Source organism: Rhinatrema bivittatum, chromosome 4, assembly GCF_901001135.1.
Source record: "Rhinatrema bivittatum chromosome 4, aRhiBiv1.1, whole genome shotgun sequence".
Taxonomy (NCBI): domain Eukaryota; kingdom Metazoa; phylum Chordata; class Amphibia; order Gymnophiona; family Rhinatrematidae; genus Rhinatrema; species Rhinatrema bivittatum.
This window is the reverse complement of record NC_042618.1, coordinates 207,654,687-207,677,878: the sequence shown is the minus strand read 5'-3', so window position 1 is coordinate 207,677,878 and position 23,192 is coordinate 207,654,687. Positions and strand designations below refer to the sequence as shown.

General features: G+C 45.8%; 1 protein-coding gene across 1 annotated transcript in view; it reads left to right on the top strand.

The window, feature by feature from the left end:
* GNAT1 (G protein subunit alpha transducin 1) overlaps positions 1-23,192 on the top strand; it is a 104,480-nt gene that overhangs the window by 46,870 nt on the left and 34,418 nt on the right. The window contains 2 exon segments of the mRNA XM_029597566.1: positions 1,326-1,483; positions 13,716-13,844. Of these exon segments, the coding sequence (XP_029453426.1) occupies positions 1,326-1,483; positions 13,716-13,844 (287 nt within the window).

Here is a 23,192-nt window from a genome sequence, read left to right as displayed (position 1 = left end):
AAGGGCTGACTGGAGCTTCACCCCTGGAAGCCCGTGGTCCCCCCAGGCGGAACCCGTAGGGACCCGGGCCGCTGGGACTTAGGTGGGCCCTTGGAGATGATGGTCAAGAAGAAGTCCAAGGTCAAGTGCCAGAGGGTCGTCGCTTACCAGTCTGAGGTCACGCACCGAGGGATTACTACTTGCCAGTCCGAAGTCACACACCAGAGAATCATCGCTTGCCAAACCGAAGTCAGATACCAGGAATCACCGCAAGCCGATCCGAAGTCACACACCAGGAATCACTGCTAGCCGATCCGAAGTCAGGAACCAGGAACACCAAGATGAGACAGGAACAAGGATCCAAAGCACAAGAACTCACCGAAGCAAGTAGACCTGACCAACCATGGAAGTTGCCAAGTCAAGGAATGAGCAGAGGAAGCCTCCTTTTATACTTCCTCTGCTCTGGATCATTGGAAGCAGCTGAGTGTAATTAAAGGGTTTAGGTCCCTTTAATTCTAGTGAGGGGGTGCGGCCTCGCACCTAAGATGGCGGCGGCCATCTTGGATTCCGGCCACGGGGGAGAAGCTGTAGCTGCCGCGCAGGGGAATCAGGAATGGCTCCCAGCTGTGTAGACACCCCGGGGGGCTGCGCTGATGTGCGGGAACAGCAGCACCAGACCAGAGCTCCTCACCCGGTGTTTGCCGCGGCGGGTCGCCACCACGGTCAGGTAGGGGGGGGCGCGCCCGTGGACAGCCGTTGGCTTGGAACACAACAACTTTGGCAGGTTATAAAATAGCAACTTATGTGTGTAAATGTTGGTCCTTCCTAGAACACCCCTGGTCTGCCCCTTTTTTACATGTGCAAATTTGCTCATGGACTTGATTTACATGTGAATGTGTTCAGTTTTTAAAACAGCATGCACTTATGTTTATGCTATTTTATGCACGCGTTTGAAAATTCTCCTTTATGTAATGTTGATTGAAAACTGGAAGAGGCCAATATTCAGTGCCACTTAACCGGATAAGTAGTGACTTATCTGGTTATGGGACAGCATTTAAATGTTTGGCCACATGTAGCAGCTGCCTCATAGCCAGATAAGTCTTTATTTGACTATGTATTTATCCAGCTAACTGGTAAGTAGGACGGGCGCATAAAGGGAGGAGCTATTATCTGGTGAACTTAGCCGGATAATTCATGAAGTGACTGCTAGTTAGAAGTGTTGCACTATGCACTTGTAGTAGTAATAGATGTGTGCTGAAGCTGGATTATGATTTCCAGGTTAGTGATTAGTTGTTGTACAGACGAGCTCAGGTATTGACTCACCATCTCTATATGTTCTGATTTAGGATGATGCAAGGAAACTAATGCATCTGGCAGACACCATTGAAGAGGGAACCATGCCCAAGGAAATGTCCGATATTATTGGTCGACTCTGGAAGGATACAGGCATCCAGGCTTGCTTCGATCGTGCTTCAGAGTACCAGCTTAACGACTCAGCTGGCTAGTATGAATTTTTGGATGTTAGTCTGGAATCTTTAAGGATTGTGATACTTCAGAAACATAGATGTCCATATTCAAAGGGGTGCTGACACAGTCAGGAAGGCTGAATACTGGTATTCCCCCAACAGGAGTGGTAGAGGGCTCTACAGAAGAGCAAGTCAGGGTCAGGAGTTGCTCAAGACAATCTGCTGCCTGAGGTGAGGAATGAGATGGCGCTCCCCTGTCCCTTCCTCCCCCAAAAAGGCACGGCAAAGGTCAAATCATCAAGAGGGTCAAGACTGGAGGATGGGGGTCCTCTTTTTAGTTTGGCCCTTTTGATGATTTGAAATGCTGCAGAAGGAGACAAAGAGGTCAGAGTTCACAGAGAAGAGGCAGCTAGAATATCGGTGATAAGATTTCTAGGAAGCTGGCAACCGTGCCACACTCCTAGGAGTCCTAAAACCTGCCTTCCATGTTTTCCCCAGCATTTGCCCTCTGGAGAAGCAGGAGATGGATGAATAGTGGGAATCTCTGTGTGGCGCACTCTTTCCAGGCCAATACATGGGTATTAGGTGCCCTGGGTGATCCTTACAATCTTGCATCCCCCTCCTCCAGGCCCTTACAACACACACAATTAAAGATTATGCATTTATAACAGATTTTACATGAAAAAGGACCTTTGAAGCATGATCTTCTAAGGTAAAAATATCACAATATGCATATTATTTGTATATGCATTGCTGTGGTGCCAACCACAGCAGTGCCTGCAAAAAAAAGACACTGGGAACCCATATGGTATTAGGCCTATTATAACTGCATTAGGTGTAGGCTAGGTACTCAGAAAGCCATGAGTAAACTCAATTATAATATAGTAAAGCTCTCATACCAAAACAGCACTAACTGCTAGTATGCACACAGTAATAACCCTACCTATGGAAAGGCAATACTGCAAATATTACACAGGTCCTAAAATTCCAATACACCACCTGTAAGCTAAACTGCTATAGATCCTTACACAGAAATTACACACACCTACAGAAACTATACAGAAACCTCACCTTGGTGAGACATGCATAATACAGACATTCACCAAATACAGAATAAAGTGACCATAAAATATATATAGAAACGTGCAGATAAAAACTGAACTAGAAACCACGAAATGCCAGACTCTATGCAATGCAACATTGGAAAAACAGAAACATTACCATTCCTCATAAAACGTAATAATAAAATCAAGAAATATAACGCGTCAATCATATTAGTAGAAGCATACTAATAAAAAGAATAAAATATTTCAAATAGATCATTTAATAAGTAAACTCATAAAAAGTTTTTTTTAAGTTTTCAATGTCTAGTGACCAACCCATAGGGATGCCACACTCTCCTCCCCCACAAAAAAAAGAAACTGTCTGAGAGGAAGAACACCTACTCACTTACAATTTTTCCACAGTAAACACAGACAAAATATAATAGTAAGAAGTTGTAATAATAAAACTTGCCACCAGGGTGTGCACTACCCCATGGAGACTATGACCAGCACAGCCTGAAGACTTAGTTTCTTACTTTAAAACCAAGGCACATATAAGGGAATATATTCTAACACACAAACAACCATTGGACTCATATTTCCTGTAGAATGAATAATAATTAACCTGAACCAAGGCCAGCACTGACACTGCTGGCAAGCAAAGCATTCTGCCACCTCCCTTAAGCATGAGGGGGATGCTCTCACCACTCGAGGGATTGTATACACATTACACAATAAAGACTTGTTAGACAAAATCCCCCAGTGCAATCCCTGTAAAGAAAAAGCCATTAGATTTTGGCCCATTCAAGCAGGTGCACCCTTGGGAGGAGCACTAATTAACTGTGAATACATTATGATCATCTGAGTAATCTCTCTCCTTAATACTTCCTCACTACTTCCCATCTCATATCCTGTGAAAGGCTTCTTATTAATGATTGGGACGCAGGAATTTATTGCATCAGCTGAGTAACTTCCTGCAATGAAAAAAAGAATTAATATGAATGATGTCAAATCCTGCGAGAGAATTCCATCTGTAAAAGAAATCAAAGTTAATCAAGAAAAAAACAATAAATAAATCAAGCACCTATTTTATAAAGTATTAAACTTTTATGAAGTAGGAGATTCAGCATTAAAACGTCTCATCAAAAATCAATGATAATTCATATCAGAATCAAAATAGATAACCTTCCAATGAGTGTGATTTTAATCATAAGTCCCTTCCAAAAAGGGCTGTCACAGTTCAGAAATTCTGTGAGACCTTCTGTTCTTGGCCTGTGTACCAGGCCAGGTCTTCACCTTGACAGCAGAATTAGCTCTCCATAGAGGACCATCCACCCTCTCCTGGAAGGGATCTCTAAACTTCACCTCCCTATGGAGGACAAGCAGTCTCTTTAACTAGAACCTCACCAGGCCAACAGGATAACCATGGAAGAAAGCACAAAACAAACAAGAGAGTCAAAACAGAGTCCCCTCTGTAGCAAACAGGAGCAGTCTTTCAAATTCTCTTCACCTCACCTCAGAGGGTAATTAAATCGTCACTGGGGGCATCCTCTTTTTTAAGATTCCTTCAAGACTCATAACGTTCAGGACTCGTTTTTTTTTAATTGTCACGTCATTTGGAAGTAAGCAGTTCATGGAATGAGGCTTCTGCTTGCCATTCTGCAAGTGATATGCCATGGCATGTTTATATATATATAGATATATATATGTGATGGACCTTACAGTTATGTCACCATTAAGAACTGGGTGAACCTTTAATTTAATTCAGCTAGTGAGAGTGCAGGTTAGTGTGAAGGGAGAGGTTGCCATTCAAATGCAGACCCTCCCTTTGAAGGGACTGGAATGGCCGTCCTCCTGAAAGTCTTTATAGCAGCTCCCTACAGACAGCTCGGGGGGACAATCCCTTTGGGTTTGCTAAGAGTTAGGAAGTAGAGAGAACTTTTGCTTGAATTGTCTTTTCAGGCCCAGTCAGAAGAGCCAGAGAAACCCTGCCTGGTGGTCGTGACCAAGGTCAGGAGTGTTCCCTTATCCAGTCATCTCACTGGCTGGTTAGGATTTTCCCTCTGTTTTTCGGGTTTAAGATTTTAAGTGGTAGGAGCCTTGTGAGAGCCTGTATACCTCCTGGGCTCAAGGCACGGGGAATCCTGTGTCTGGGGTTGTGCAGGTTAGGGAAGACCTGCCCTCCAAACCCTCCACGAGGAAAGGAGGAGTCTGTGACCACCTGCCATAGGGAGGAACTCTGGTGTGAAATTCATTTGGGGATAAAAGACTTTTTCAAGATCCAGGGGGACGTTTGGGCTGACCTTCCTTTCTGAATGAAGAAAAACCAAGGGTATCCTGAAGATCTGCTAACCGTGAGCGAGGGAAATCACAAATCACTGGGGACGTCCATCCGGTGATTGCACTACCCCAGGGAGAGAGAGAGAAGATTTACTCTCTGTGACTCTTTACCATTTTTATCAAATTGGAAAGGGATTTTTCACCAAGCTAAAGAGACCCTGCCCACCTGGGAGCTCCATTTAACCAAAACGTGGAGAGTGGATGTTTCCCTGGCCCTGGTATGTGAGTCCTCCACAGACAGAAGGAAGGAGATGGTAAGGAAAGAAAACAAGAGAATGCTGTGGTGCTGCCGTTTAAATTATTGTGCCAATTATCATCAGCGTTTGAACAGTAAAGACTTTAATTTTGGACAGAGTATTTCTTTTGCACTTACTGCACCCACCATGAGGATAACTTCTCTCTCCCAAGGAAACACAAAGGTCAGAGAAATGTGTAGAAGGGATACCCCTGTCACGTTGGGCCGGGGAAGTAATCTCCCTTCCACCTATAAAGGATCCGACCCTGGAAGTAAGAGAGACTGTGGAGAGCTAGCCGGTGAGTGGTTCCAGCCTCAAAGAAAAATAAATATTTTTATAGCCCCACCCGTGCAGGGTAGGCACACCGGGATAAGGTTACATATATTCCGCCCTAGGCGCATCTCAGACACCTTACGGTCCAAAGCTGTCCTGTAGTCATGGTGCTCCCTCCCTGAAGGGCTGTGAAATCCTTCACAATGGTTCTGTCAGCGCGCTCAGCCAGCCGGGCATCCCTGGTCTCCTCCACAAACTTCATAACATGAACAGGAGCGTAAGGGTATTGGAGTCCAAAAATACCCTGCACCTTTCGGTCAACTATTCTCTGACTATGAGAAAACTTGTAAAGGTTAGGTTTTTCTCCCAGGAGAGTGGGCACTGCCCAGGACTTGATCTCTCACCTCAGGGGGTAAAGGCTGGTCGAGGGCATCCTCTCCACTGAGGAGATCTTCTGACACCGCCATCCTTCTTCCTGATTCTCTGGGCAGCGCAGATTTCACTCCGGAGGAGATGTCCAAACCGGATGGTAAAGCAGGCGGCTCCATCACCATCCAGCACAATTCGCTGAAAGCCTTTGGCCCTCGAACCATGAAGTTAACCTTTGGGGTAACCACCCTGTATATCTCCTCAGCCTGAGCTGGAGTGATGGCCATGTACAACTGTCTATGATCCTGATGTCTGTAACCCAATGCAGACCTCAGACGGCCTGAAGACATAGAATTGGTAGATTTTCCTTTCCTCAGCCCAGATGGGGGACAGAAGTCACACATTAAAATGCCCAGCAGGGATTCACACTGGGGTCGATGGCTGTGCAGTCTCTGACTCCACAGATTTCACTGTTTGCCAGCATCGCCCAATGACGGAGAGAATCATTGCTGCTTCCAGTTTTTGTTGCTCCTGGGCTTCTATCTGCTCGGCCCAGGAGAGTATACCAGGATCACCGCTGGCCCTGCTTGCAGGGGGATCTTCTTCAATGGCCTCCACCACCACCACATCAGGGCTATCTCTGCATGAGAGTGTCTGACTCCACCTGGTCACAGATTTTGCCGCATGAGCCGCCTCAGGTAAGGCTGACACCTTCAGCAAAGGGAGCTTCTCAGTTGCCGTCGCTTTTTCTCTTACGACATTGCTGCTGCTTTCATAGAAAAATAGAAACATAGAAATGACGGCAGAAAAGGACCAAACAGTCCATCCAGTCTGCCCAGCAAGCTCGTGGTAGCATCAAAAGTATTGGGATTATTGGTCAAGGGCATCGAGAGCTGCATCAGCAAGTTACCCCCACTCCTACTTGTTTTCCCAGACCCCAAAATCCAGTGTCCTCATTGGCTGCTGTCTGAGACCGATTCCCTCCCCTTTCCACCCCCCTACTGTTAATGCAAAGTGCAATATTGGAGCTGCACCAAGAGTATGAAGGCCGCTGGCCAAGGGTAGGAACTGCCACACAGCAAGCTACCCCCATGCACTTCCCTCTTCAATTCCATCCTTTAGTCCCTAGGGCTCCACGGTGTTTATCCCATGCTCCCTTTGAAATCTTTCACTGTTTTTGTCTTCACCACCTCTTCTGGAAGGGCATTCCAGGCATCTACCGACCCTCAGGGAAAACCTGATCTTCATGTCACGGAATCACCAAACAGCGGATGGCGCTGGAAACGGAAGGACTGGCCTGCCATCCTACAGTAAAACCTGAGCCCACACCAACGTCTTCAAAAAACGGTCCCTTACAATAATAGCAGTAAGTAAATACTGTACATTTGCTTACTGTAAGTACATTCGATGCATTTAACCGCCAAGATCGCTCCTGTTCTGGCAATACTGCACTCACACACCCTCACTCACTTTTCTCCCCTTCCAGAACTCACAAGCAGCTGCAGCTGCAGCAGCTTCCACCTTCATCCCACACAGCCAATGGGCCTCCTCTTTCTTCCTGAGGTTTGCGCTGATGCAGCTTCTGCTCCTTTCTTCTGGCCACGCATGCCAGCACTACTCCTACTGGCTGCAGCAATTGCACCTCCTTCTTCCCATCTGGGCAGGCTTATACAACAGAACCGGCCCATGCAAGCAGGAAGAACAAGGAGGCGCAGTTGCCACAGTCCTGACACAGGTGTGCTGCCCCCAAAACTGTAGCACTCTGGGCAGCCCTGCATTCTGCCCCACTCACACACCCCCATGCATTCTTGCTCCCTCTGTAATTCCCACCCTTTCCCATCTTTCCCTCTCATTCACCTCTTCTCCTCACTCACATCTCCTTCCCTTTCCTCCCCTCTCACTCACCCCTTCCCTCCTTTCCCTTCACTCTCCCCTCACTCACCTGCCCTTTCTCCCTTCTCTTTTCACTCAACCACATTCTCTCTCCTCTCATTCACCCCTCCTTCCCTCCTCTCCCCACTCATTCACCCCCTCGTCTTATCCCCTCACCCTTTCCCTCTTCTCACTACTCATTGACCTCTCTCTCCCCACCCCTCCATCTCTCACCCTTTCCCTCCTCTCCCCTCTCATTCAGCCCTCTCTTTTCATCACCTCTTCCCCTGCCCTCCTCTTTCACCTCTTTTCTCACCCTCCCCTCCCCTCCCCACTCATTTACCTTTTCTTATCTACCCTCCTCTCACTCACCCTCTTTCCTTCTGCTCATATCACTCACTCTCACCTCCTTTCCTCCTTTCTCCCTCATCCCCTTCCCGCTCGCTCAGCCCCCTTCCCGCTCGCTCCTTTTTCTTCGTGCCAGTGGGGTGTGGAAACCTCACCAGCACGCCATCATTGGTGGTGACCTGAGGTTCCCCTGCAGGCCTGTGGAAAGTAGGAGTCCCGCAGGCACATCACTGCAGTGGTGGCCGTGAGGATCTTCTGCAGGCCTGCTGGGGATGGGAACCCTGTAGACATGTTGCGAAGATTAGAGGGTCTGCAGATATTATAAAATAGAAAGTGTACAAATTTTTATTAAAGGGAAAAAATACACAACTCCGAGTGACTGAAAGTAAGATTGTAAGCCCTCTGGGGGTTAGGGAAATCACTACAGTACCTGAATGTAATCCACTTTGAAGTGCTGAAAAAAGTGTGAAAAACGGAATATAAAAAAAAAAAATTCTAAATCTAAACACTAATAAAGTTGAAAGTACAGCTCTGTCCCCCGACACGGGACCGTGTTTTGCAAAATGCTGCATCGGAAGGAACAAAAGGAAGTATCTCCACGCTACGCTTACCTCCTGAGCTAAATGTATTTTTGAAATTTGCATTGGCTCTTGTGGATAGTTTATAGTTTATTATTTTTTTATATACCGCCACATTAGCCGTAGCCTTCACAGCGGTTTACAATTTAAATACAATAAGGAAATACAATAAACATTCAATAAAAAGTGATAACAGCTAAAAATTTAAAAGCACAATAATAGAAGGTTTAGCTGTTAAAAAGGATAAAAGTTTAAAAACTTAAGATGAAGCTGTTCCTCGAAATATTATTAAAAATGTAAAAAAATAAAATGAGCTAATAGTAAAAAACATAGACATCAAACAGAAATAAACATTACACAATTAGACATCTTCCTGTGATCAATTGTCTGTATGCACGCATTTAAAAAACCTGTAGTCCATTTTCTGTGTACGCGCATTTAAAAAGCCAGGTGTTACGTGACACAGGTATTTCGTGTGCCCTTGGGCCTCGGCCCAACCCCAGATGGATCCAGGACCGAACCAAGGGTTGGCGACTTGTTCCAGCATGGCAGAGACACGGTCTTACCCTCCGCCGGGCCTGCAAGCTCCCAAGGCCGACAAGAAGATGTTGGAAAGTGAACGGTCCTCCGACCGTTCCAAGCCCTTTCGGACCTGCCGCTTGGATCGGCATGGAGCAGCAGGCCGGCCTGAGGATGAGGGCAGACGGAGGCCTTGACACGACATAACTATGAGTAAGGCGAAGACATGACACCAAGGCTGATGCGACGGCATCACAGACGAGAAGAAGAACTTGACAAAGTCCTGACGAGACAAGAAGCTGGGAAGGAAGACATTGGCACTGTCTCTCAGGGCGCCCTACTCAGCCTACCTTCACAGGCGGACCCAATGGGCTGGTCGCAGACTACCTTGTCCCACTGCGCGCCCTACACAGCCCGAGGAGGCTGGTCATGGACCACGCGGAGAGCGGGACAAGCGCAGGAGAGAATCCAGTCGAGGCGGGACTTCGACGACGAAGCCGATGTCATCCGAAGCACCACAAAGGCTGGCAGGACAGGACGGCTCAGGAGCCAGTCCACTGCCGGCATCTCCCAAGACGGAGAAGCGTCACCTGGAGATCCACAGCCGGCAGAACTGAAGGCTCACGAGCACATGAACAAACATCAAGGAGGGCTGGAACACCAGGAAGCGCGACATTAGGAGACCTGGACGAGGACCTCAGGCAACGAAGACATGATGAGACGAGGAGCTCCACGAAGAACATCAAGGACCTGACGGAGGGCTGGCAGGCAGGAGCCTCCAGGAGCGAAGTAACCCCAATGCAAGGCGAAGAGGAAATGCAGGAACAGCCCTTTTATAGGGCTGGCATAGGAAACAGTCTCAAGGTGGGGCCCAGGGCACATCCGGCCGTGGGCCCTTTAAATCTGGAAGAGAAGCGCGGCCGCGCGCCTAGGAGGAAGAAGCAGGAACTGTGCAGGACCATGGACAGCGGCCCTGCACTGACGTCAGCGCAGGGGAAGCAGGGCTGGGCTTGGAAGCAGGCCCCGACGACGGCAGCAGCTCCAGCCACTTCAGGAGGCCCCGAGGGTGGCTCCAGCCGCCAATCCAGCTCGGGGCTTGCGGCCTCCAGCTGCAAAGAGGACGAAGACGGCGGCGGCGGCGGCTCCGTGCAGCGTGATGGTAAGAAGTCTGCGGCTCCGGCCGCGGTGAAGAGCAGGGCAAGACGGGCGGCCTCCGGGCCGCAAAGGGAAGCAGAGTCCGCATCGGGCAGCAGCAAGCAGCAAGGTAAGGTGCCTGCTTGCGGGGATTAGCTCCGCGGGCAGGGTTCATAACACCAGGTTTTAAGGTCTGTCTTAAATTTGTTCTTATCTGACATTAATCTCAATTCTGTTGGTAAAGAATTCCAAAGTTTGGTTCCGCTATAGACACTGCACGATCTCTCACTTGGCTCAATCTTGCTGATCTTATCGTTGGTATTGTTAAAAGGCTCTTATTTGCAGATCTTAAGTTCTTCTGTGGTACATGACTACATGTAGCCTGGCCCAACTGATCATTGCAGCGGTCAGCTCCGGGAGCAGCACTCCGAATGTGCTGAGGGCACCTCCCCCCCCCCCCCCCCCCCCACCGTAGGAGGGAGAAAACTGCCAGCACCAAGGCATCTGCGCCACCCACAACCCACCCACTGGCCACCCACTGACACCTGGAAACCGCGGCTGCGACGCTGAAGGCGCCTGTGCTGAGAGGCACGTGCCCTTGGCACTCACACAAAGGAGCACAACAAAGGAGCTTGCCCCTTTGTGCGCCACTTCGTGCAGCCCCAAAGTGGATTATTTTATTGATCACTGGTCTGAATACTACAATCATGGCCCAGAAGTGCTTCATTGAACCCATACTAGGAAGGGGCCTGTATGGAGATCTAAGAAGTGCTTCGATTCAGAAGTAAAGAACGATAACAGACTTGGTCTTCTCAATAAGTACTAACGCCACCACTATCACTTCCTATCTAACGTTAACACTGCTCCTATTAAATGTTCAGTCTATGTAAAAAAAATCCCTTTGATTAATGACCTGTTAGAAGATTTACATCCCCTCTATTTTGCATCTCTGAAACCTGGCTGACCGAAAAAGATAATGTACTTCTAAACCAAATTTCCCACCCTAACTATGAAATATTTCACTTTCTTAGACCTAAATGAAAAGGGGATTATTAATAATCGGTAAAAAAAAAAACTTAAGCTAGAACCTTGCAAAGTTGAGATTAACTCACCCTATGAAGTGGCAATTCTAAAATCTCAGCAAATAAATACAAGAATGGTCTACTGTCCAGTGTCCACCAGGTTTACTTCAAAAAAACTGCTCAGCACTTGCTGAATTATTCACTAAAGTATTTCCATTACTAGACTCTACATTAATTGTAGAAGACTTTAACCTCCAGGTAGACAAAACACCAAGAACCTCAACTTGTGAAATGTTTTAAGAAGCAATGGGAGCCATGGGATGGTCATAATTTTCTCTAAAGCCACTCAAAAGCAAGCCACACTTTAGACCTAATATTTGCCAATACAAGTACCTGCCTAATCAATACCTCACACACAATATTGCCCTGGTCGGATCGCCAATTAATAAAAGCAGATAGAGCCTTCACCAACCAAATACCTATTGATAATAAACTTACTTTTACCTTCAGGAAAAAGATAGAGATGGAAGTACTTGCAGAAGCAATAGAAAAAGAGATCCATGAACTAAATCAAACCAGTACTAGATCAGCATTTGATTCCTGGGACAAGTTAGTCAATAGTCCAATCCAGACAAAAACTATTAACAATTAAAGGAATAACTCCAAACACAAGAAGCCTTGGTACAATGATGAATTTAGGACTTCCTCAAAGCAAAGGGGCCAGAGGGAGGGTAATTTTCAAAGGCATGTCCTTGGGTAAAACAGCATTTTACCTGCAGAAAGGACTACTTACGTATGTATGCCCTGTATGCATATAAGTTTACCCGGACTCAGAAGAGGTGTTGACTAGAATGGGGTTGGGAGGGTTAGGATTTGCATGTGTACTTTTGGATTTTCAAAAGTATGCCCATAAATTTCCTCCAAAATCTCCTGTGCACAAATCAATACATGAAAATGTGTAAGGGTAGTTGTAGTGGAATCATTTTCAAAGCAAACTTAGAATTGGTGTAACTTATGTGTGTGATTGCCAGTTTTCTTATGCAGTCTGTTACAGAATTACCTTCATAGTAGTCTGAGCAAGAAACTTTAAAATCTCCTTTTATAATGCTAGGGGAAAATACCAGATCCAAAATATGACCTGCAGTGTGTGCGCGACTTCTGACTAACTGAACTAATCCTAGCCTAGTATATATATATATATATATATTTAATATCAATCTCTATGAAATAAAACATTCAGGACCAAATTTCAATAAGCCACATAGTGGATAGTTTCTTTTTGAAAATAGGTTTAAGGTACACAAGTGCTGGCGTACCTTGCCCCTGCTATTTGTGCAACTGGGGTTCTAGGGAGAAGTTGGGCAGGTATCATTAAAATTCAGTTATACGGGTATATTTTCTCTCCTTACCTAAACGTTCCTGGGAATTGCAGACTGTGAATCAACACCTCTATAATTAGCCACACAGCCTGGGGCAGATTTCAATCCCAGATTCTAGGTTCTAGCTGCCAAATTTTGTGGTTAGACGTCTAGAGCCCTTTAAAAACTGCTCTCTAACAGGCTGATGCAATATCATGCGCTCAGGCCAGCGCACAGGTTAACCTGCGGTTGGTCACGCGTTTTGGATGCGCGTCCATAACCCCAGATGCAGTAAGGGGGGTCGGCACGTCCAAAATAAGCTTCCAAACCAGCACGCAGCTAACTGCATGTAAATGTCACGTTGATGAGGCTATTAGTTAGTACCCCCAATGTAAAAAAAATAACCGTGCGCCTGACGCACAAATTTTAACCCTTAAAAATTAATGCCAGCCCCAGTGCTAGCGTTAAATCTTGAAGTGCCCCAAAACCTGAACAGAAAAGCAGAAAATACTGCTTTTCTGTGGTTCCTCCAACTTAATATCATTGCAATATTAAGTCGGAGGAACCAGCGAAAGCAACAACGTAAAAGAAAAAAAGTCTTGACAGCAGTCAGGTTAAGAAAACGGACGCTCAGTTTTACGAGCATCCATTTTCCTAACCTGTGCGAAGCCACGGGTTAGGAAAATGGACACTCGTAAATTGAGCGTCCGTTTTCCTAACCGACACACAGCCACTTCTCCTGGGCATCCAATGCCGAGGAGGAGGCACTAGGGATGCACAATTTCTCCTAGTATCTCCTTTTTAATGCCACAGCTCATTAGCCTACTGCATCGCGCACCCAGGAGAGGTGGATGGGCGCGTGTTAGGAAAGCAGGCGCTCAGTCATGAGTGCCCGTTTTTCGCATGCCAATATTGCATCGGCCTGTAAAATGTGCTTTATTTAATCTTAAAAACTGCCTGGGGTCCTTGAACCTCATAAGAATAAAAAGCTTGTGGGACTTTACCCCTTACTGCACATCTCAGGTAGGCAGCGCTGCATATAAAGAAAGGACAAGCAGGAGGAAGTCTCAGCAGCACCAGAACAAAGCCCCATCCCTTGTTCAGCCAGGCGAGGTGTAGCACAGAACAGGTAACTATGATGGTTCCTTGGGTGTAACACTCTGCTTTCTCATTGACAGTTATCTGAATGACCTAGAGCGATTGGTGACCCCTGGCTATGTTTCCTACTGACAGGATGTCCTAAGGTCCAGAGTAAAGACCACAGGTATCATAGAGACTCAGTTTGGCTTCAAAGACCTCAACTTCAGGTGGGTCAGTCACCGATGATCACAGCTTTTCTTCTCTGTGTTTTTAGTGCAATTCCAAAGAATTTAGCAGATATGATGTATGCTTGCATTATAGAACTTTTCCACATACCCTGAAAAACTTTAAATCCCCTTTAAAATGAAAATAACAATACAAATCTACTGTGAAAAACCCTTTCAAGTAAATTTAAATGGAGCAGAGAGAGAGAGAAGTGAGAGAGAGAGAGACTCTTTTAAAGAAACAATCTGACACTCTATATATCTCCCACAGTAAGTGGGGCACTTTCAACTCAGGGTGGGTTTTTGGGGGGAGCTGTGTTACAAGGGTCTACCGACCCTTGCGCCCTAGCAGGCCAGTGTAACACTTGCTGGCTATCTTATCATAAAAGCCCCAGCACTCTTTAGGGCGGATTTTAAATGCCTTGCACGTAAATCCGGCCGGATTTACGCGCGCAGGGCCCTCGCGTGCCAGCGGCCTATTTTGCATAGGCCGCTGGCACGCGTAGAGCCCCGGGACGCGCGTAAGTCCCGGGGCTTTCTAAAAGGGGCGTGTCAGGGGGGTGTCTAAAATGACGCGGGAGTTTCGGGGCATGACGCAGCGTTGCGGGGGTGGGCCCGGGGGCGTGGCGCCGGCCCAGGGGCGTGGTCGAGGCCTCCGGACCAGCCCCTGGGTCGGGTGATGGTGCAACCAGCAGCCCGCTGGCGCGCGTAGATTTACGTCTGCTTTTAGCAGGCGTAAATCATGAAACAAAGGTAAGGGGGGGGTTTATTAGATCGGGCCGGGAGGGTAGGTTAGGTAGGGGAAGGGAGGGGGAGAGCGAGAGGAAAGTTTCCCTCCGAGGTCGCTCCAAAATTTTGGAGCGGCCTCAGAGGAAACAGGCAGCGCACGCTGGGCTCAGCGCGCGCAGGTTGCACAAATGTGCACCCCCTTGCGCCTGGTGCGCGAACAAAAGTACGCGATCGCGCAAATTTAGAAAATCTACCCCTTTGTGTAAGTCATAATCCTCCCGCAAATCCTCAAAGCTCTGAAAAGCAGTTCTCTCCTCTTGCCACATTTGACCTAAGTATTTAAGGCCCCAGTTTCCACTAGTCATTTGGCTTCCGAACTATCAGGCTGATCCAATACCAGTGCACTAGCCACTGTGCAAGGCTTAACACGCGATTGGACGTGCGTTTTGGAACATAAGAACATAAACTGCCATGCTGGGACAGACCAAGGGTCCATCAAGCCCAGCATCCTGTTTCCAACAGAGGCCAAAACCAGGCCACAAGAACCTGGCAATTACCCAAACACTAAGAAGAACCCAATGCCACTGAATGCAATTAATAGCAGTGGCTATTCCCTAAGTATAATTGATTAATAGCCATTAATGGACTTGCTCCTCCAAGAACTTATCTAAACCTTTTTTGAACCCAGCTACACTAACTGCACTAACCACCTCCTCTGGCAACAAATTCCAGAGCTTTATTGTGGCGTTGAGTGAAAAAGAATTTCTCCGATTAGTCTTAAGTGTGTTACTTTGCTAACTTCAATGGAATGCCCCCTAGTCCCTTCTATTATTCGAAAGTGTAAATAACCGAGTCACATCTACTCGTTCAAGACCTCTCATGATCTTAAAGACCTCTATCATATCCCCCCCTCAGCCATCTCTTCTCCAAGCTGAACAGCCCTAACCTCTTCAGCCATTCCTCATAGGGGAGCTGTTTCCATCCCCTTTATCATTTTGGTTGCCCTTCTCTGTACCTTCTCCATAGCAGCTATATCTTTTTTGAGATGCGGGCGACCAGATTGTACACAGTATTCAAGGTGCAGTCTCACCATGGAGCGATATAGAGGCATTATGACATTTTCCGTTTTATTAACCATTCCCTTCCTATAATTCCTAACATTCTATTTGCTTTTTTGACTGCTGCAGCACACTGAGCCGACCGATTTTAAAGTATATCCACTATGATGCCTAGATCTTTTTCCTGGTTGGTAGCTCCTAAATGGAACCTAACATCGTGTACTACAGCAAGGGTTATTTTTCCCTATATGCAACACCTTGCACTTGTCCACATTAAATTTCATCTGCCATTTGGATGCCCAATCTTCTAGTCTTGCAAGGTCCTCCTGTAATGTATCACAGTCTGCTTGTGATTTAACTACTCTGAATACTTTTGTATCATCTGCAAATTTGATAACCTCACTTGTCATATTCCTTTCCAGATCATTTATATATATATATCTATTGAAAAGCACCGGTCCAAGTACAGATCCCTGAGGCACTCCACTGTTTACCCTTTTCCACTGAGAAAATTGACCATTTAATCCTACTCTCTGTGTGTTCATAAACCCCCCCCCCCCCCCCCCCCGATCCAATACGGAGATTAGCGCATCCAAAGCGCACGTCCAATCACCGCATAACTAATAGTGCTCATCACATGGAAATTCATGTAGATGAGGTTATTAGCTAATTCCCAAGATCCAATAAATTTTCCGCATGGCCAATGCACCCTTGCGACACGCAAATTTTACACCACGCCCTGGGCTGGCGTAAATGCATGCCACGCTCAACATACACTGAGCGCCTGTTTTCTGCGCACATTTATTGGATCAGCCTGTTTATGTGCACACATTAAGCTAGGGTTCCCACTCAATGGCTTAAGTGGGGACAAAATCCCCTGGCTATTCAAAGTCTTTTATCCACTGCCCTCCAAATTTTTAGCGTAAGGCTATAGTAACACCCAACTTGCTAGCCCTCCTAAAAGACAGGAAATCATTAGATTTGGAAAGCAAGCATGAAAGATCCAAGCCTGCAGCTAGGGAAGATTCCAGCCCATACCAAAGGGTATCCTTATCTCTGTGCAGCCATACTATAACTCCATATAACCCCACTGCCCAATAATATACCTGCAAGTTGAGCACATTCATTCCACCCTGCTCTTTAGACCTCCATAAACTCTTAAAGTTAATGCGAGGGTGTTTGCCATGCCAGATAAATGTATTTAGTAAACTGTTACTATCAGAGAAGAAGCTGTCAGGCAGATAACATGTAACATGATGAAAAAGATACATTAAACACGGAAACACGTTCATTTTAACAACATTAATCCGCCCGGACTAAGATAAGAAAAGATCGTCCCAGTCCTGAAGGTCTCTTTGAAACTTACTAATCACAGGTGCATAGTTGTATCTATATAGAGATTTAAGATCCCTAGGCACACAAATTCCAAGACATTTGATATTATCTTTAGCTATCTTAAAAGAGGAAATCCAATAAGGAATATCACCTTCCCCCGCACTACCTATAGGGAAAATTTCAGATTTATGAAAGTTTACTTTATATTCAGACATTCTCCCATATTCCCTTAGGAAGTCAAGAATCTGTGGTCCAGACTGTTTAATATTCAGAGTAAAGAAAAGAATGTCATCAGCATACAAGAGGATGATGTGTTCCCCGTTCCCCACCCAGAATCCAGAAATCTTGGGGTGCATTCTTATCTTCAAGGCAAGGATCTCAATTCTCAAATCAAAAAAGAACGGGGACAAGGGACACATAAAATAGGAAATAAAGCTGATCGCTTCTGTTCGTTAATACTCTGGCCCTTGGGCATGGGCAATAATATAACTCACAAATCCAGGCCCGAAAATCTTCCGGAAGCCCAAACATTTCCAGTGCTAAAAACAGAAACGGCCACTTAACTTGTCAAAGGCCTTTTCCGCATCAAGGGATATCATCATTCTCCGAGGGCAAGCAGGATGGTAGTACTCACACATGGGTGACATCATCAGATGGATCCCCCACATGGAAATCTTATATCAAAGTTTCTAGAACTTTGTTTTGGCGTACTGAGCATGCCCAGCATATCCTATACCATACATCCACATGCAGTCCCTCTCCAGTTTCTCTTTTTCCACAGAGCTGCAGCATCACGATCTGAGTGAGCTCCCTTTGGCCTTTAGGCCAGTTTGGAAAACTCTCTTTTTTCTCTCTTTTCGCGGATTTTTCCTTGCGGTGTTCAATGCTGGGTCCCTCTTAGTAATTCCCCGTAGTGTTCCTAGTCAAGGTTTTCTACATTTTGGGTAAGTTTCCTTTCAAGGTTGATTCCCCACAGTGGCGGTGCTCAGTGCTCGCAGGCCATCGAGGCTCGTTGCCATCGAGTATGTTTTTTTTCCTTTTACTTTGTACCATCATGGTGCATCTGGATTTAAGCGATGCCCTTAGTGCCCAAACACCATGTCCATCATGGATCCCCATGATTTATGTGTCCTCTGCCTGAGGGCATTGCATGATTTCCAGGCTTGCCACGAATGCACTTTGATGACACCTAAAAGATGTTGTCTTCATCTCAACAAGATGGAATGCCTCTTCAGGTCAAAGAAGACCGAGCCATTGGCATCGGCATCAGCATCATCAGCACCGAAGGACCATGGAGCCGCACTAAAGGACATCAAGCCATCGACATCGGCAGGACCGGCAGTCCATTGGTGTCGCAGTGGTTAGGGGCACTGGAGTCCGGCCATCACTGGGCTCCTCCAGACCGAGGATGTCAGGTTCCTCATTTTTGGCCTCAGCACCAGGGAAAGACCATGCCGAGCATCGAGGGAAGCCAAACAAGCATCAACATCGGTCCCCATCGATGCATGGTATTGGGATGAACCAGCTCATGCTGTGATGCTTCTGAAGCGACCCCGTGGAAAGAAGACCAATCCTCCATTGGTGCCATGGGTACGCGATGGTCTCTACAGATCCTGATACCAGTCGCTGATCCTCCTCTCGCTTCTGAAGAGGATCTGGCCACCTTTCCTTTCTCCCAGTCAGTGTTGGCATCAGCAATGTTTGAGGAGGAGCTCGAGTGGTGAGTCCAGCTGGTGGTCGAGTGGGCATTGTGGGACATCGGTCCAGTGGCACCAACGCCCTGGTGCCAGCACCGACCATTCGGGAACCACTGTTGGAGAAGCTTCATGTGCTCATCAGCATGTTACCGACCCAGTTGGTGTCAGTTCCTGGGATGGAGTTGGTGCCCGTTGGGGCACCGCAGCCTCCTCCTGGTGATCCGGTGGTCATAGCCCGTTCCTCCAAGGAGGAAGCTCCACCGAGGCCAGCTGAGACACCAAGACCTGCAGCCCTCCATCCAGTTCCACCAGTGCCTGCTCCTCTGGATGAAGGTCAAGTACCCAGGGCCCCATCCCCTGCTCATTTCAGTGAGGATGAGGGCTGCTATGACCCCTGTGGGGATGACACCACAGTGTCCTCTACTGAGGGCTTTGAGGGTCTCCGCTCAAAATCTTCTACTCCAGAGGAACGAAGGAAGTCTTCGCCTGAAGACTTGACTTTCACAGGTTTTGTACGGGTGATGACAAAGGCTATCCTATTTCAGTGCCTGACAGAGAGGATGACAGGCACAAAATGCTTGAAATCCTCCAGTTTGTGGAACCTCCTAAGGAGATCATGGTGGTCCCGGTGCGCAAGATCCTTAAGGAGTTACTGCTGAGGATATGGGAACACCCCCTTGCAGTGCCTCCTGTAAACAAGAAGGCAGATGGGGTTTACCTTGTCCAGAAGTCTCCCAGATTCGATACGTGCCAGCTTCTCCACCAATCAGTGGTAGTCGAATTTAATCTCAAGAGGTCCAAGAGGTGTCAGACCCTTTCCTAGGTACCCCTAGGGAAGGATCACAGAGCATTGGATGCTCTTGGGAGAAAGGTGTTTCAAGGGGCTATGCTCATTGCCCATATAGCTTCCTACCAGCTCTACACAAGCCAGTATTCGCAGGATAACTGGAAACTGGTGCAAGAGGTGGCTGAGCAGATGCAGCAGCAGGACACCCTCATGTCACTGGTGCATAAGGGTCTGAAGTACAGAAAACACAATGTCGGCATGACCTATGATGTTTTTGAAATGGCATCGAGGCTCTCTGCAGTGGGAATCGGTGCCCACAGAATGGCATGGCTGCAGGCCTTGGATCACCAACTGGAGGTACAGGAAAGATTCATGGACATGCCGTGTACTGGGGAGAATATCTTTGGAGATAGGGTGAAGGACACAGTAGCCCAGCTTCAGGACCACCATGAAATCCTCCAGCAACTCACCGGCAGCACTCCAGACCCATCCTCCTCTGCTAGGAGGTCGGCGAGATCAGAGCAAAAGAAGACATTCTTCCACCAGAGGAAGTACTATCCTCTACCCCCTCATGCCCGTTATCAGCACCAGGTTTCCCGCAGCCATCCCATGCAGCATAGAGCTCCCAAGACCCAGCCAGCGCCTCAGTCAACTCCAAGGTCGAGGTTTTGATTGGGTCATAGGGAGCATAGTTCAGTCACCCTTTTCCAGGTCAAAGGATCCGCCGGTCAGGGGAAGGCTGCAATTCTTTGTGAACCAGTGGTCCAGGATAACCTCAGACCAGTGGGTTCTTTCCATCATATGTCAAGGGTACTAATTGAAAAAAAACAAGCACCATTAAGTGCTTGTTTTTGTTGAGAAAATCAACAAAATTCCAAAATCAAAAAAAGACACCCCAATCAATTATAAGCTGGTTGGTCATAAAAAAATACAAAAAAAGATGTGGCATTACAAATATTTATTGTAACAAAAGTAGTACAAACATGTTAAAACAAGATATAAAATCGAGCATAAACAATAGCTTAGTACTTTCAAAATATAATGAAAACACTAATAGGATAACATGGGACTCTCCACACAATCTCACTCAGAAGGTCTCACATCAAGAAAATAATGCAGCATTGACATATGTCGCATAGCTGCTTCAGGATAATTAACATATACTGAGTTATTGATATAATTCAAAATTCTATCAAATTCAAAAGGTTAGCATATACCAAACTGATTAATAAATTCTGCCAAATACACCGTGTTGTGTTTTATGCCGGTTTACTCATATTGGCTCAGGAGATTATAGTTTATCAAAATAACTTTCTCATGTAAAGAAGTGATTTATCCAATTATTTTCATGAAGTCCTTTCAAACTTTAAATGTCTGTGTCTCACAAAAAAGGTGAATGCTTCTCATCATAAGATCCTCTCATGTTCCACGGTGCAGACGAACTGTTATATGGATCAATAGAAATCTAAAAACACTATTATTGCAAAAGGTGCTAACGGCTAAAATTAGATCAATGCTTTTATAAAACTGTTGAGAACTTATACATCACCTTAGATGATGAATTTCTTAGCAAGATACAGACAAACCATATATTATATCACTTTTTCAAAGTTCCAAAGCTTCATACAAGTTGTGAATGAAAATCACTAACATTCACTTCTTGATCAGCGGTTCAATGGAGAACTTTCAAGTCCTCAACCGGACTTTCCACAAACAAAAATGTATATATTTTAACTATATATTAATGCCACATCTTTATAAAACACAACTCTATTCTCTTTCATATCTTTTGCAAATTCTCCTCAAAGAGTCTTAAGGGAACTTACACTTTTGTGATTCAAAACATCAACGCTCCCCTATACACCCGGCATGCTGTTCAGCATCTACAAAATGGCGTCGTGGCGTCTCTGAGTTTAAACGTATTCTTATCCTGCATCATGTGCATTTCGTAAGCACGTTCTACATAATGACCAATCAGCTTCTTACTTTCTTTTTTTTTTTATTTAACTTTTTTATTGAGTTTTTATGCAGAAGGTACATAACAATAAGCATCGCATTACAATAAAAATTCCAGTTACAGCAATTGCTTATAACACATATTTGGTATACGTTGAGTTGTAGTATTTTCTCCTCCCTGTCCCCTCCCTCCCCTGCCAGGGTAAGAAGTGCATGTAAACATCACATCACAAATAAGTCGTCCATCAACAACCGTGTGGTCCAACAAGTGTAACTTTAGATGTCAAATATACATTGGTGCTAAAGCAGTTGCGTCATGTCGAACAAAGTGCATAAAATCAAGAAAGTCAATAAGGAGTTTGTTGTTGCCAATACAAAGCGTGAGATGGCTAAAGACCGTTTCGAAAGGAGACCGTGCATAATGACCCATCGCTACCTTCATTCGCTCCCCAAAAGCATCATGAGGAGATGGAGCCTTATATTACTAGGCTTATGAAAGGTTTCTCTCAGGGAGTACTTTCCATATTTTGTAAAAAGCAGCCAGTTGATTCTTTTTTGCCGCCATCAGATAAGCTAACTGACGGTGTCGACTCAACTGGACCAGCACATCCGATAAAGGTGGTACTACCTTAGATTTCCAGTGCTGTGTGACCACTAGGCGGGCAGCCATCAAGACATGATGGCAAAACTTGTGTTGAGGACCATCAAGCTCCTTCACTGGAACCGATAGAAAAATATTGATAGGGTCCCATATGAATTGTGCATGCAATAGGTTACAGAGCCAGTCCTGAATAACCTTCCAAAATAGCTGTATTTTGGGACACCCCCACCATATATGCCAATAAGAACCCACATTGCCGCATCCCCTCCAGCATAGCAGGGAAACCATTGGGTATAATTTATTTAATTTGCCTGGCGTAAGATGCCACCTATACAACATTTTATATCCATTTTCTTGCAGACTAGTGGAGATAAAACCCTTGCCCATTCTCCGATAGATGTTTTCCCATTCTTGTTTAGTGAGGGTACGGCCTAGGTCTGTCTCCCATTTAATTCTGCGCACCGGGACGTGTTCTGTTGAGCTATTGAGTAATCCATATATTTTAGCTATCACTTTGTTGTGGAAATCAGCTTTTATACAGAGATTTTCAAATAGAGACCTATTGCTGCGAAATTGTTGGGAGGTGCACAACTTGGTAACAAAATGTCTAACCTGGGCATAAGCCAAAAAGTTAGCTGCTCCCAGTTCATATTTTTGAATCAAGTGGGATAGACTGATCAGAGAGCCCTCCTGGAACAAGTGCCCTATAGTGCCAATGCCAACTTGTCGCTAGGTGTTAAATAAGCTGGATTGATATCCTATCTCAGACTCCTTATTATGAAAACAATGGGACAAGTTTCTTTTTCCATTTACTCCAGAATTTAAGAGTAGTTTGAAAAGGCCATGGAATAACAGATATGGGGCACCATGTATGTCTCGGCTGCCAGCGAGCTTCTTACTTTCTAAAGGCTATTTTAATAAGCTCAATCATGCAATCACTATCTATTTTAATACAAAAAGTCACAGATATATTCATTTACTAATCTGTATTCAACTGATGAACTTATTTTTGACTCAGTCTAAAGAATTTTCACTCAGAAGAACAGGTTCCATTCAATGCTGCTATTTAACCCACTGGGTTCAATACACCTCAATTTAAAAATCCATCTCTGTTCCAAACAGGGTTCTGAAGGAACTAAAAAATGAAATTTCAGATCTATTAATTAAAATTTGTAACCTATCATTAAA